General features: G+C 36.3%; 1 protein-coding gene across 7 annotated transcripts in view; it reads left to right on the top strand.

Moving 5' to 3' along the window:
• The window catches only part of LOC123673246 (focal adhesion kinase 1-like), a 335,822-nt gene that overhangs the window by 232,775 nt on the left and 88,801 nt on the right, over positions 1-14,246 (top strand). For 6 of the 7 annotated variants that reach the window (XM_045607738.1, XM_045607724.1, XM_045607753.1 and 3 more), the window contains one exon: positions 9,315-9,626. In XM_045607738.1, coding sequence (XP_045463694.1) covers positions 9,315-9,626 — 312 coding nt within the window. The remainder of the gene's footprint in view (positions 1-9,314; positions 9,627-14,246) is intronic. The other variant, XM_045607732.1, reaches the window with a different exon arrangement.

The raw sequence follows: 14,246 nt of genomic DNA, 5'->3' as shown, positions 1-14,246 counted from the left end.
CGCTTGCTTGGTATGCAGTTTATTTATACTATGGACCACGGAACTGTTAACAATCTGAAATTTATTTGGATGCTAAGATGCATCTTCTTTTTTCCAGAGGAAGCTCTCCGCATTCTGACAAAATTACATTAATGGGTGTAGATTTCATATATCCCATCACAACACGTAGAGCCTGATATTGTGTACTATCTAATTTCCTCAGATTTTGTTTTGAGCATTTTCCCAAAATAATAGAACCGTAATCCAGATGAGGTCTTATCAGAGCTGAATAAAGTAACAAAAGGTTTTTTGGTTGAGATCCCCACCATGTTTTACATAATATTTTAAACAAGTTGATACCCTTCTTTGCTTTACTGCAACTTTGTTCAATCTGCTCTTTCCAGGTCAGTTTGTTATCAAGAAAAACCTCGAAGTACTTTATTTGTGATTTCCATTCAATATCCCCACCATTAACTGATAAGCAAGGAATCAACTGTGAAATATCACTCCTAAGATGAACATCACCCTGTATATCCTCAACGAAGGCACTCAGGCGATAGAAACCTCTTCATACGGGTCATCATTTGAAACACTCTGTGATGATATTTCTCAAGTTCAAGATATGCACGATATTCCTACATCATTCTAGTTCGAGAAAGTGAATTGAGCATACGAATAGAATATTCACAGTAAAAATGATTCACGTAATAGTGAATATGGAAATTCTCTCTTTTTTTCGGTTTTTTCTTAATATTTTGAAAACTATAAAGACCAACACAATAATTTCAGGAAGGAGTAATTGAGAATGGAAATCTTGATAATATCTGAGACATAAAATGAAAAAAAAAATTTTTTTTTTCGAAAAAATGTTTTTCGTTTCTTGTATAACCGGAGGGGCCGGAGCTTCGAAAATATTTTAGCTGAATAGGGCATCATCAACAATATCATATTCCGAATTTTCAGATTTCGAATATGCCCCGTTCTCCAGATACGTCTAATAGGCAGTCGAACTTGAAACACCCTGTATATAGACCTGAGTACATTCTTCGAAAGAGAGCGGGACATAGTTCTCAGCGCAAAAAATCGAACTACTTAATTTGGCAGATATAAAATTTACAATGTCTGCCCAAGAGAGCTTGGAATCTAAAAAAAACTCCAAGGAATTTAACAGGACTAAACTTATTGCTCTCCCCGATCTCCCTCAGGCTGAATACAAGTTCTTGTGTTTTTTCCCTATTTATACAAAAGCCATTTTGAGAGGACTACTCACTAGCCCTCAAACGCATCATACGTGATCGCACCAGCAAAGAGTCGATATCCGAGTCATCAATGTTGAACGTGATGTCGTCGACAAAAAGCAGTGTTCTGACCTCAGGAACGAACTCGGGAAAGTCGTTTATGGTTATCAAGAACAGAACTGGTGCCAGTGTGAATCCCTGAATAATACCTGTCCGAATGGGTCTTAATCCGGAGAATTTGTCATTCATATATACTACTTGAGTTCTTTCTTTTAAAAATGAATCGATTAAACTGATCGCGAATCCACCAAATCCATAATTTCCAAGTTTGATCAAGAGCTTGTCGTGAGCGACGCAGTCGAAGACTTTTGTTAGATCAACGAACGATGCCGAGCAATGACTTCCACGTTCGAAACAATTAACCGCATAATTGACTAACTCGACTATAACATCAGTTGTTCCCTTTCTATAACCAAACTGCGAGGTGGAAAACAAATTTTCAAATTTCGAAAAAATTCACTGTCTGTCCCGATATTATTTTCTCGAATATTTTCGAGAATACCGGTACCAGGGATATTGTCCTATAATTATTAATCATCAGCATTACCTTTCTTGTGGACCGGAATAACTTTTGATATTTTGAGGCATATTGGGAAAACACCGGCAACCAGACTTCTGTTTATAAGTTTGGTTAGTGGTGAGATCAACGAATTTATATTTGATTTTATAGTCAGCTGATTGACTATTTTTCAGTCTCGAAACAATGTCTCTAATAGTGATTTGGCCTACCTCGTGAAAACAGAATTCCAATGCCGGCGAGACTTGTGTTCTGAAAGAATGGTGGAATGGTAAAACGGAAGCGGAAAGATGTTCGACTACCCTTGCCAATTTACCTCCCAAACCACTTTTCTTCCATGTATATTTTCACGAACTTGCCAAGTGGTCTCAGCTTTGTTGGTCAAATTAAGGATAATTTCGTGAAAAAATTTTGTTTCGCACTCACGATGGCATTAACACTCTTGTTGATTTCCACAGCAAATTACAGTACCTTTCGAGTTTACAAAAGTACCAGGTATTTTTAATACACAGCTAGGGTATTTGAACTCACACTTTCCACATAACACAAATATCTTAACTTCTTTTGTGCATTTTCTGCACGATACATCGGAAGCGGTGTTGTTTCGTGGCACCATGTTGATAGTAGTTAACTGAACAGTAGTCAACTGACAGTTGTTTGGATAATATATTCACGAATTCAGCTTGTGTATCATCATCTCTGATTCTAGAATATTATATTCCTGATCATGCTGTCCAAAAGGTGAATTTCTATGTGGGTAAAGTAAAACTAGAAAACTTTTGTATAAAAGGTTCTTCTCTAATCAAAATAAGAGGAACTTTGTGCATAAACTTGCACAGCACTCGTTCGCGACTCGTCTTAATCTAGTCCGCGAACCGTCTTTACGTCGTACGTCTTGAGTTGACCAACCGAACTTGCTCTTAACTCGAACTCACTTCGACTTAGACTGAACTTCAACTGTCCACCGGCTGGAATTAACTTGGTCTGCTGAATATCGCTTTCTTTCTTCCGGCTTGACCACACCCTTAGCGCCACTTCGATATCGGGGGAAAGTACCACCCCCTAGTCCAATAAGAGTTTTGCCGTACCGCCCACAAAGCTCTTCGCGGATTCCTGGAAATTGAATATTCTCGAAGGACTAAACCTGATACACAGATATGGCACATCTGGTACAACCGTCTTGTTTTCGATCTTTCCTAACCCCAGTAAATCTCCTAAGATTTACAATCGACTAATCGACCCGACATGTCTTCGACATCTCGAAGAATTAACACTTCCTTTCTGGGTTAGTTATATACAAAAGCAATTCGTTTCCTGTAAATTTATTGAAACTGTCATGCCCTCGACACTTGAAGAAACTAATAGGTCTGCAAGCATCCTGTTGACCATCTCAATTATTCACAGGGAATAATAACTGGATCCTACATATATTGCAGTTGAACTAGAGGAAAATATTCATCTCATTTCCAGTACAAAGAGTTTATTTCTTGAGAAACCTCGGGGTGCCAAGACTTTTGACGATATGTGTATTTGAAAACTTTCATTCACTTATTATGTCATTGGTGACTGTTGATATATATAGTTAAGGGATTTTAATCCTCTTGAAATTAGGAATGAACATTGGAGTTTTTCCACATATTTCAATGAAATCCTAATTAGATCTCAGATAAGTCAATCGTTACCCAAATATTAGGACTTTTTTCGATGTCGTGTTTTAATTTCCGATAGTTCTAGTGTCGTCAACATGAAAGTTTAGGTACAGTGAGAAATCGTAGTTCTACATCCTCATCAGGTCGAGTCGCGTTTTTTGTGTGAAATATTAGATTTTTATTTTAGGGAATTCTGGCAGAATTTTCTATGATACTGTCGTTCTCCACCCGCTCGAAAATCCTAACTACTCATTAGTACCTACTGTGCTAGAATTTTGTTCGAGCGATCACCTAAGCCAAATAGTGCATGCGCAAAGGTTTGTATTCCTCGATGGCGCTCCAGAAGCGAAACTGTGTAATTCTGGAGCATGTACTCCAGAGAATCCTCTCTCTTGTCGTCTCCCGTTTCCACGGCACAGTTACCCTCCGAACAAATTAAACATTATGGAATTTTATGGCACGGTGGGTTTCAATATCCAGAGATACCAACGGAACGTAATTTATTTGGAAAATATGCGATTTTATTATCGTAACTGCAATGTGGTTTTTATTACACCGACACGGGTAAACAGTAGGTGGTTATTGGGCAGTAATATTTTTATGCCTGCCGTTCATGGCACGGTTATGTGCTCCACATTTATCAATGTTTTATATTTCAATTTCACCACTTGATTACGGTTGGGAGTAATTTTGGCGTATTCTGGACAGCATGATTGGCAAAGTGTTTTTGAGGTTATTGAATCGGACGTGAATGGACAATGGAATGCTCTCATTGATGAATTCATAAACATTTTTAATGAGTCTTTTCCTTTAACTCCAATTCGGGAATTAAAAAACCTAAAATTCCTGTAAAAAGTTCTGAAATAGAAAAATTGAAACAAAGACTAGATGTATTGATGGTTTTATCTCAGTTCAATGTTAATTACAATCCTCAATATGATCATTTGAAGAGACATTATGATAATTTGTTAAGGTGTAAGAAAAATAGAAATTTTGAAGATAGGATTGAAAAATCGGATTGTAAAATAAGGCTGGAAAAAACTTCAATAAGCCAAATTGAATGTGATTGAATTGAATCAATTAAATCCAAGGACACGAAGAAGACAATATGGCATCAAAATTTTATCTGCGAAGTGACACTGGAAATAGCTAATAATTCAATGATTATTCAGTAGATTATTTAGTTATTATATTATTATAATGTCATAATAGTATATTCTAAAACAAGTTGCAAAATGGGCTCCTATTCCAACACAAATGCGAAATTCGAAAATGAGCGACGAAGGAGCGAGTTTTCTAACGCGAGAGTGTTGGAATTGCCTTCTGCAACGAGTATTCGACAATATTTTCTCTATTTCAGTTAAGTTTTGCGAAATATTGTGGAAATTCAATGAAAAATTCAGATTATATAACCTAGTGACTTTTGTGTTGTATCTTGGCAGTTGGTGTGACTGTTACGAAAATTGACTGATTACGGAATTTGAATATAAATCGTATGTTTCGAATTAAGACATAATTTACAATTACACATTGAATTCGTGAATTATGTCTGACGAAATCGATTTAACACTACCACAATTATGAGAATTTACGAATATGTAGCAAATCATTTCTCTATATCCCCAAATTATTGTTTGTTATATACATCAATGATCTTCTCACCTCACTTAGATGTCCAGCATTGGCTTTCGCAGACGACTTTAAGCTCTACTTGAGAATTCGTGATGTGGCTGATTTGCTGTTTCTCCAGTCGTGCTTGGAATATTTTCATGGTTAGTGCTTGTGTAACAGGCTTGTGTTAAATATGGACAAATGTTTCAAGGTCACATACACTAGAAAGTCAACTCCTCTATCGTATGGCTATCATATTGCTGAGAGATTTCTCAGCGATAAAGATGAAATATGTGACCTCGGAGTCTTATTTGACTCCTCATTCAGCTTTATCCCGCATATAGATCAGCTTTGTGCATCAGCTAGTCGAGCTTTAGGCTTTGTTTTCAGATGCGGCAGTGAGTTCGGGGATTGGTCGATATTGAGGAATCTCTATTTCACGCTGGTTGTCAGTAAGTTGGAGTATGCTCACTTGGTGTGGTTCCCTATTTATGACTGTCATCTGTCGCGATTGGAGCGTATTCATAGGAGATTTTTTAAATACATACGTAGTTTTCAAGAGAACAGGGCGGTATCCTGAGCGTGGTGCAGACCTTTCTGATGTTATGGAGGAGTTGAGGATATCCTCGTTACTTGATAGACATGAAGAACAATGTGCCAGGTTTGCCCGTGGATTGTTGGCCAACAGGATAGACCCACCATATCTTCTGTCCAAGATGTCTTTCAATGTGCCGAGACTAGCAGCGAGGTCGACACCAGTTTTCTATTTACCTACGGCTCGGACTAATATTTCTGAACGATCTCCAGTTAACCGTATTTGTAAAAGTGCTGATAAACTAAGAGTTAATGTTTTTGGTTGAGTTTCGGGAAGTGAATTTTCAAGTGAGTAATGCATCATGTGGATGTGTTGAATTATTTTTGTGTATTCTGCACTGTATATTGTATATTATTTTTACCCTGTAATTGAGATATTCCTGTTGGGTAATAAAGAAATGTTATCCCGACTTTTGCCTATACGCGTAGGATTTCTCCTCGCCGTCGGCTTCTCCCTCCTCGCTAAGAGGAACATTCACTCAGTCCCAGATATTTAAAATATCAGTGGGGGTAGAGCTCGGTCGTGTCCGGTCCTTGTGGTCCCCCTGGTTCTCGTCGAACTTCTGGTCCTCTTACACGCGATCCTCGGACCTATCTTTCGCTTCCTAGGAATTTTCTCACCGTCCTTGCAGTGCCTAAAAGAACAGCTTTTTGCATTATATTACATATATACTCACTAAGTCCTAGTTGTTTGATATTTCTCTTGAGATTTTTGGGTACTATTCCTGTTGTTGAGATGATAATTGGAATAGTTCTCGTTGATATCATTCCCCACTGGCGCTTTATCTGAAATTCGAGGTCCCTATATTTTGAAATTTTTTCGACCTCTTTTTGACGCATGTTGTTGTTATTAGGTATTGCTACGTCGATGAGTATTGCTGCCTTTTGATGTTTATCAACTAGCAATATATCTGGCCTGTTGTGAGGGACTGTTTTATCAGTCAAAACTTTACGATCCCAGTACAGTTTATAGCGTTCGTTTTCCAGGATGGTTTCCGGTCGGTACTTGTAGTATGGCACTTTTTCAGAATGAATTAGTGTTAATTTAGTTGCCATTTCTTGGTGTAGTATCTTTCTTACTGCATCGTGTCTCTCTTTATATTCATTTCCTGCAAACATTTGACATCCTCCCGTGATATGTTGGATTGTCTCATTCGTTGGCCACCCATAACGGCATCGATCGTCAGTAATAGTTCGATCCTTTATGCAGTAATTTTTTGTTGAGATCACTTGATCTTGGATGGCTAAAAGAAATCCTTCCATTTCTGGATACATCGCACCTGATGTGAGCCAATAGTTCGACGCTTCAATGTCGACATGATCCTGGTTCACCTCGTTGAAATGTCGTCCATGTAGGGGCTTTTCTCTCCATCTTTGCAGTTTTTCTTGGATTGTCTGGTGGTTGTATGACAATTGCTCCTTGTGCAGTTGTAAAGGTGTATTCATCTGCTTCACACAGTACTTTGTAGATCTCTGACATGCCTGATTTGTCTTTGAAGTATGTTCGTAGGCATTCAATTTGCCCATGGGCAAGTTCCATGATGTCTAGCAGACCTCTGCCTCCTTTATTCCTCGGCAGTGTCGTCCTCTCAATGCTACTTTTCGGATGGTGCTTGTGTGCTTTCGTCATCAAGGTTCTCATTTTGTGTTGCAGGTTTTCTTTATCTGTTTTGGTCCATGGAATGATACCGAAAGAGTATGTAAGAATTGAACATGCATATGTATCGATAGCTCTCGTCAAGTTCTTGCTGTTGAGGTTTGTTTTTAAAATTTTGTTGATTCTCCTAATGAACTCAGTTGTTAAGTCTTCCTTCATTCTTTCATGGTTTATTCGTCGGTTTTGTTTCATTCCTAGGTATTTATAAAGATCGTCCGATTTCATTGCTTCTATCTCCTGACATTGGAGAGAGCTATCGGTTCATCTTGGTTCATTATTATTATTATTATTAAATTATATTATATTGACAATTATTGACGTTTGTTAAAATTTGATAGGATTGGAAGTCAGCATAGACAACCACAAAACGAAAAATATATCTGAAAACGATGCTGTAATGAGTTCATTACAGCACTGTTTTTAGAACTGTAATGAACTCATTACGATACAGAAATAGAGAAAAGAACATGACAGTTCTATTTTTCTCAAGCCTGTCAGTACTGTTGAGTTGATTGAATTATCTGCTCATTTGAAGAACAAATATTGTAGTGGTTGTAGTGATGTAGCATAGTGAAGTTGTCAATTGAAATAATTTCGGTTATACTCTGTTATATTGCGAATAATTCTATGGAGTACTCATTTTTCCTAAAATTTGCGTTGATAAAGCCGTTATTTAAAAAAGGTGACCCACTCGATTTAGGTAATTATAGACCGATTAGTTTATTACCATCGTTCTCTAATATCTTTGAAAGTAATGACTTCCAGATTGCCTTGTTTCATGAATGACAATAATCTATTTTCCCTATTTCAACATGGATATTTGAAGGGTAGATCTACGAATATTGCTATTTACCAATTTTTCGACTCTATTTTGAATTGTCTGGAAGAGAAAAATTTTGCATTGAGTCTCTTCATAAATTTAAAGAAAGCATTTGATTGTGTTGACCATGACCTTTTGCTTTTTAAATTGGATCAATGTGATATAAGGGTAAAAGCTAATGATTGGATAAGATCATATCTGTTAAAAAGAAAGCAACATGTTGTGGTCAGTGATGATAAATCTGACATAGTTTGTGTTGATATAGGTATAGGCCAGGGTACAATTGCTGGTCCAATTTTGTTTTTAGTGTATATTAATTAATGACCTTTCAATAGCGATAGGTAGTTACCTATCAAACAGTTGTGATCAAACAGTTGTTTGATCACAAACTTTGTCGATAATACTAATGTTCTGATGGATGGGAGTGATTTGAATGAAATTGTTTAGAAAACTAAGAATGCCGTTTGTGATATTAGTAATTGGTTCACTATGAATAAGTTGAGGATAAATGAATCCAAAACTAACTTGATTTTTTTTCGTTTCGAGCATAAATTTTGAACTCCTATCGCACACAAGGTTTTTGGGAGTACATATTGATTAATTTTTGAGCTGGGAGAATCATATTGATAAAATTTGTTTAAAGTTGGCTAGTGTGGGTTATGGAATAAAAATTCTGTCTGGTCACATGAAAGATAGTACGTTGAGGATTGTTTATCATGCTAACTTTGAGACCATTTTGAGATATGAAATCATTTTCTGGGGAAGGAATGATAAAATTCAATCAGTTTTTGTTGTTCAAAAGAAAATTCTAAGGTCCATATGCGAGATAAAATTTAAGGAATCATGTAGAGGTAAATTTGAAAGAATGTGTTTATCAACTGCTTATGGCTTGTATATTTTTGAGTGTCTGATATTTGTTTTCAAAAATAAGGGAATTTTTCATGTATGCGGAGATCATAGATACAATACAAGAACATTTATCCTCAGCATAGATGAATTGTTATAAAGACAGGTCCATACTACATGTGTATGAGATTCTATGATAAGTTACCAATTTATATCAAGAGATGTAATCATTTAGGTAAATTTAAGGATCTAATAAAGAAAATGTTGATTCATTTCATTTTAATGTAACTTGTGAAATTTGAAATGAAGGAGATTATTGAAATGAAAATAAAACTTTTTTCAGAAGAAACGTCTGAGTACAAGTGCACCAATATCTGAACTGGATTTTCAAAGTGAGCTTGTACAATCGCTGACATCATTACCTACTAGTCCTATATGCATGAATTATAGCGACTCCCAAGTTTCCTATCAATTGAGTGGGAGCTTTGAAAATATGTGCTTGAGTGGGAATGGTCAACAGAGTATTACATCATCTCAATGCAGCAGTAAGAGTCATTCAGCAACAGGATCTTTGACAAGTAACATGACAATTAAACAGGAAAGAAGTACTGCTTCTCTGAGTGAATCAGAAAGCACTGATTCAGAAATAGCCAAGGTAGGTATTAATGAATGTTTTGATCCGAAATTGGTCGGTACCGTACCAGAAAATCAGTGGTGGGGTTCTGTAGGGCCATAGCGAAGCGACGACGAAACAAATGGAGGCATTTCTACGGATGATCCTTGCAGGTGATTATAAAAGGCCATAGCGAAGCGACGACATAACGAATAGAGAGATCACTACGGATCATCCGTAGAAATGTTCCACCTACTAGCACTTGTTACCTACGATGCTAGACCCTAATCACAAAATTTCTTCTCCTCATTCACTCCTGCTCCCCAGTATATTATAGCACTATTATCTATATTCACTATATTATGCTTAGGTGAAGTTTAAAAGAATGTACGACTGATTCTTTGCTCTCTTCATGTTGCCTATATTTTGCAATTGCTTTTAATTTGTAGATAAGCCCTATATAAACACACAAAAAATATTTTCATGGGAAAATGTAGAAAGTACCAATAAAAAAACGTGAATGAAGAAGTTTTCAAAATTCCCGCTGAAACGCTCCATTCTGTCAAGGTATTATGGTGACGTCACTGCATAAAAGATTCACCACCATAGACAAACTAACTACTTTATCTATGGCTGCGTTCAGCGAAAAGAGCACTTGCAAATCTGATCACTGAGCGTTCACACATCCTAAAGTGATCAGAGAGCAGTTTTCTGAACGGTTAGAAAATACCTGACCTCTAAAACCTGTGTTTTGACAGTGTTCAATTCATTTAATAATTACGAGAATTCAAGGAATTCATGTTTATCAGGAAATGGCAACAGTGGCAATATTGCATGAACGAGCGGTACTACGCCAGCTCCCAAAAGGCTTAACCCAAAGAAAAATAGATCCTAAGATCAGAGTTGCAGAAAAGAGGTCACGTAGTTGAGTTACGAATTCACGCTCGTCCACCACCTATAGAAAGTTTAAATCATTAGACAATTTACAGTTCAAACCTCGTTTCATTTCAATCCCTAGCAAAGGGTGGTCCTTCAAGCAAACCATGTAACAAATTGGTCCTAATCGAACCGGATTAAGTGCCAGAAATTCATAATCGATAGTTTAGTTCTCGTAAACATAAAGAAAGTGTAACTACTAATCTCGTACAGTTTATGAAAGTTCTCGTTACAAAATCTCAATCAGTGAATATCAAGCAGAAATCAACTGTTCATCCACACGAATCAAACAGAAATCAACAGTTCATCCACACGAATTCAGCAGTAATCAGCATTTCATCTATACACGAAAAGTGACGCCTGTCAGAAGATAACGCAACAGCCATAGTAAATCAAACAAAGCAGGGTTTGAAGAACAACGTTTCAAGTCGTCAAAAAAGTGAATCTGTACATATTATCCATCCAATCCTCTTCCTGAAAGGCATTTCTCGATGTTGCTGATATTTCATAGTTATATTTTACTCGTAAATTCGTAGCCATGTCGAACGAAACAGAAGTCGAAATAAAAGATCTCAGGCAAGCGCGAGGTAGACTCAGGTCGCAATTAACAACGTTTCAATTATTTTTAACTACGCCGAATGATGAACTGGAAGTACGTTTAAGCAAAATCGAATTAGCCTTTGAACGTTTTGATGAAATAGAAATGTTAAGTATTGAGGAAGAAGAGCAACGTGCAGTACAAGAAACTTTATACTATGAATTGATAGCGAAAGCTAGAAGTATTTTGGCAAGTAAATTCAATGCTCAGCATTCCCCAGTGACAAATTCAACAACAAAAAACCCGGACCTTGTACCGGTGTGAAGTTATCCACATCCACAAGTACACTCCGAGCCAAAAGTAGGGTCCAAACAAAAATTGGCTTATTTATGATTTTCAATATGAAAATGGATAGTAATTTATTATTTGTCACAAACCATACAAACTTTTCATATTTTTTTCTATTATTGAACATTTTTTAGCAATTCAGAGGGTTTTTATAGGGGCCGTTTATAGTTAAAAATTCATAACTCTTTTGTTTGAAATGGTACCGTGTTCTGCTTTTAGTATGTGGTAAAGAGAAAAAACTGAATCGAATGACCTACGCCACATAGTTTGTCAGGCCTCGGGGAGGGGGGAAACTGCTGCGGTTTTGGGGGTATTTTCTAGATAAAATTCATAACTTTTTTTGTTTGAAATAGTACCGTGTTCTGCTTTTAGTATAAGGTAAAGAGAAGAAAACTGAATCAAATGACATACTACAAATAGTTTGTCAGGCTTCGGGGAGGGGGAAACTGCGGTTTCGGGGGTATTTTCTAGATAAAAATTCATAACTTTTTTGTTTGGAATTTTACCGTGTTCTCCTTTTAGTATGTGCTTAACAGAGGAAAACTGAATCAAATGACATACTCCATATAGTTTGACAGGCCTCGGGGAGGGGGGAAACTGCGGTTTTGGGGGTATTTTCTAGATAAATATTCATAACTTTTTTGTTTGAAATAGAACCGTGTTCTGCTTTTAGTATGTGGTTAACAGAGGAAAACTGAATCAAATGACATAATCCATAATAATAATAATAGCAATTTATTTCAAAAATTATCACACTCTAGACAAAATTAATCACAGAATGAACAATCTATCACAGAATGAGACAAGAAGAAACAGGTCAAGCGAAAAAAAAAAAAAATTTTCAATGCCGGACAGAACAATAATCGTAATACTCATCCAGGCAATACGGTTCACAATACACCAAAAATCGACGAACTTTGAAGTCAAAAGAAGTTGCACCATCAAGATCCCGCAGGGATTTAGGTAATGAATTGTATAATTTCATACAAGAATACAGCACACTATTCTGAGACTGTCTCAGAAATAGTCTTGGAAGATGAAAAGTATGAACTTGCCTTGTGTTGTTAATATTTTGAAATCCATTGAACAGGTATTTATGCTTGGATACAAATTGCAAAGACTTGTAAACAAAAAGCCCAGTGACTGTCAGGATGTTATTGTCTCTAAAAATATTTCTACAGGATTCCCTGAAATGCATTCGCAACATCAACCTCAATGCCATCTTCTGAGTAACAAATAGGCGACGCGCGGAAGTGCTGCCACCCCAAAATATTATACCATACGCTAGTCGCGACTTGAAATTAGCATAGTAGACAGTTTTTAAGATATCGACGTCAACCTGACGTTTTAGTACATCAATGGAATAATTAACCGATAAAAGCTTTCTATTTAAAGAATCAACATGCACATGCCACTTTAGGGTACTATCAATGAATAACCCGAGAAATCTAACAGATGTCCCAACTGAAACGTTACAGTCATCAGTAATATTTAAAGATGAAGGAAAATCATGTCGAGAGCGATCAGTATGAAAAAACACCAGCTCGGTTTTTGTTGAATTCAACTTGAGGTCATTATCAGAGCACCAACTCCCAATCCTCCCATTTATTGTACCATCCTAGCTTTCGGTCATCATTGTGTGTCCATCTTCAGGGAGCTGAAATATACATTCAGTGAGACAAAAACAAAAACTCTTTTGCCACTCATGACTTTTCATATTAAGGCAAATTTAATGCACTTTCGGAATATGTGATCAAATTCGATAAGGACGCAGAAATGAATAAGATATAATTGGTTTTATGGAAAAAAGTGATTAATTCCGTGAAATCAAAAAATGTTAAATTGAAGAATAACCACCAACATTTCGACCATGTGTGACATTTTTTGTTGCCAATCACTTGTATAATCTCCCCTTGAAGTAAGGCCGTTTCAAAAGTGTACACCCTGTATATTTTTCAATTCATCTTGGTTGATTTCAGCGAGAAACTTGCTGTCACAAAAATTTGTTGTAATCAATGGATCGAAAGCACATGTGTTTGTCAGACTTATTTTTCTGTCTTTATTTTGTCTTAAAAATATTGAACATCGTTTGAATTCTCTTAATTTACTTTCAGTTTCGTTTCATCTGCTCTGCCATTGTTCGATTATTTTGTTTTTGAAGTTGACCAAGTTAACATCGATTATGTGTTCCCTTGTAATATTTACCAGATGTTAGTAATACTAGCAATCGGGATAAATATTTTCTCCAAACACTCCCTTCCTTAGGGGTTTAGTAGTCAATAGCTCATAAAAGTTGGTTGGGATTTGTCAAATATATTCTCGACGTACGGTTCTATTTGGCTTGTTTCTTTTGGTGTGAAAACAAATTTTATCTTGAAAATATACAAATAAAAACGAAAATTAGTAAATATGCACTGCAAGGCAAGAATATCTCATTTGAGATACAAATTTATACGCATTTGCATATGAGGTTAAGCAAATGCAGATTTATCCGAAGCATAATTTTATAATACAATGCTCGTCGATGAACCTACATCTATGTATTGATCCATGAGTACAAAAATTTCGAAAACTGTAAAAGAACAAAATCCATACCATACGCCACAAAATGAGCACAATTTATCTAAATAAGAAAATTTCCGCCCGACAAGTAAGTGACTGACAGGGAAAACTCAAAATACCTCGAAAACTGAATGGGCACAAAATTACTTTTATACTGCAAAAATTGGCATAAAATGGGCACAAAATACCCAAATAAAAAAAATTGAGAATTTCCATGTATGAGTCACAGCGTCAAGTTGGTGACTTACGGAAAAAACTCGAAATATCTCGAGAACCGA

The sequence above is a fragment of the Harmonia axyridis genome, chromosome 1 (genome assembly GCF_914767665.1).
Source record: "Harmonia axyridis chromosome 1, icHarAxyr1.1, whole genome shotgun sequence".
Lineage (NCBI taxonomy): Eukaryota > Metazoa > Arthropoda > Insecta > Coleoptera > Coccinellidae > Harmonia > Harmonia axyridis.
The sequence above is the reverse complement of the archived record's forward strand: the minus strand, read 5'-3'. Positions and strand labels throughout refer to the sequence as shown.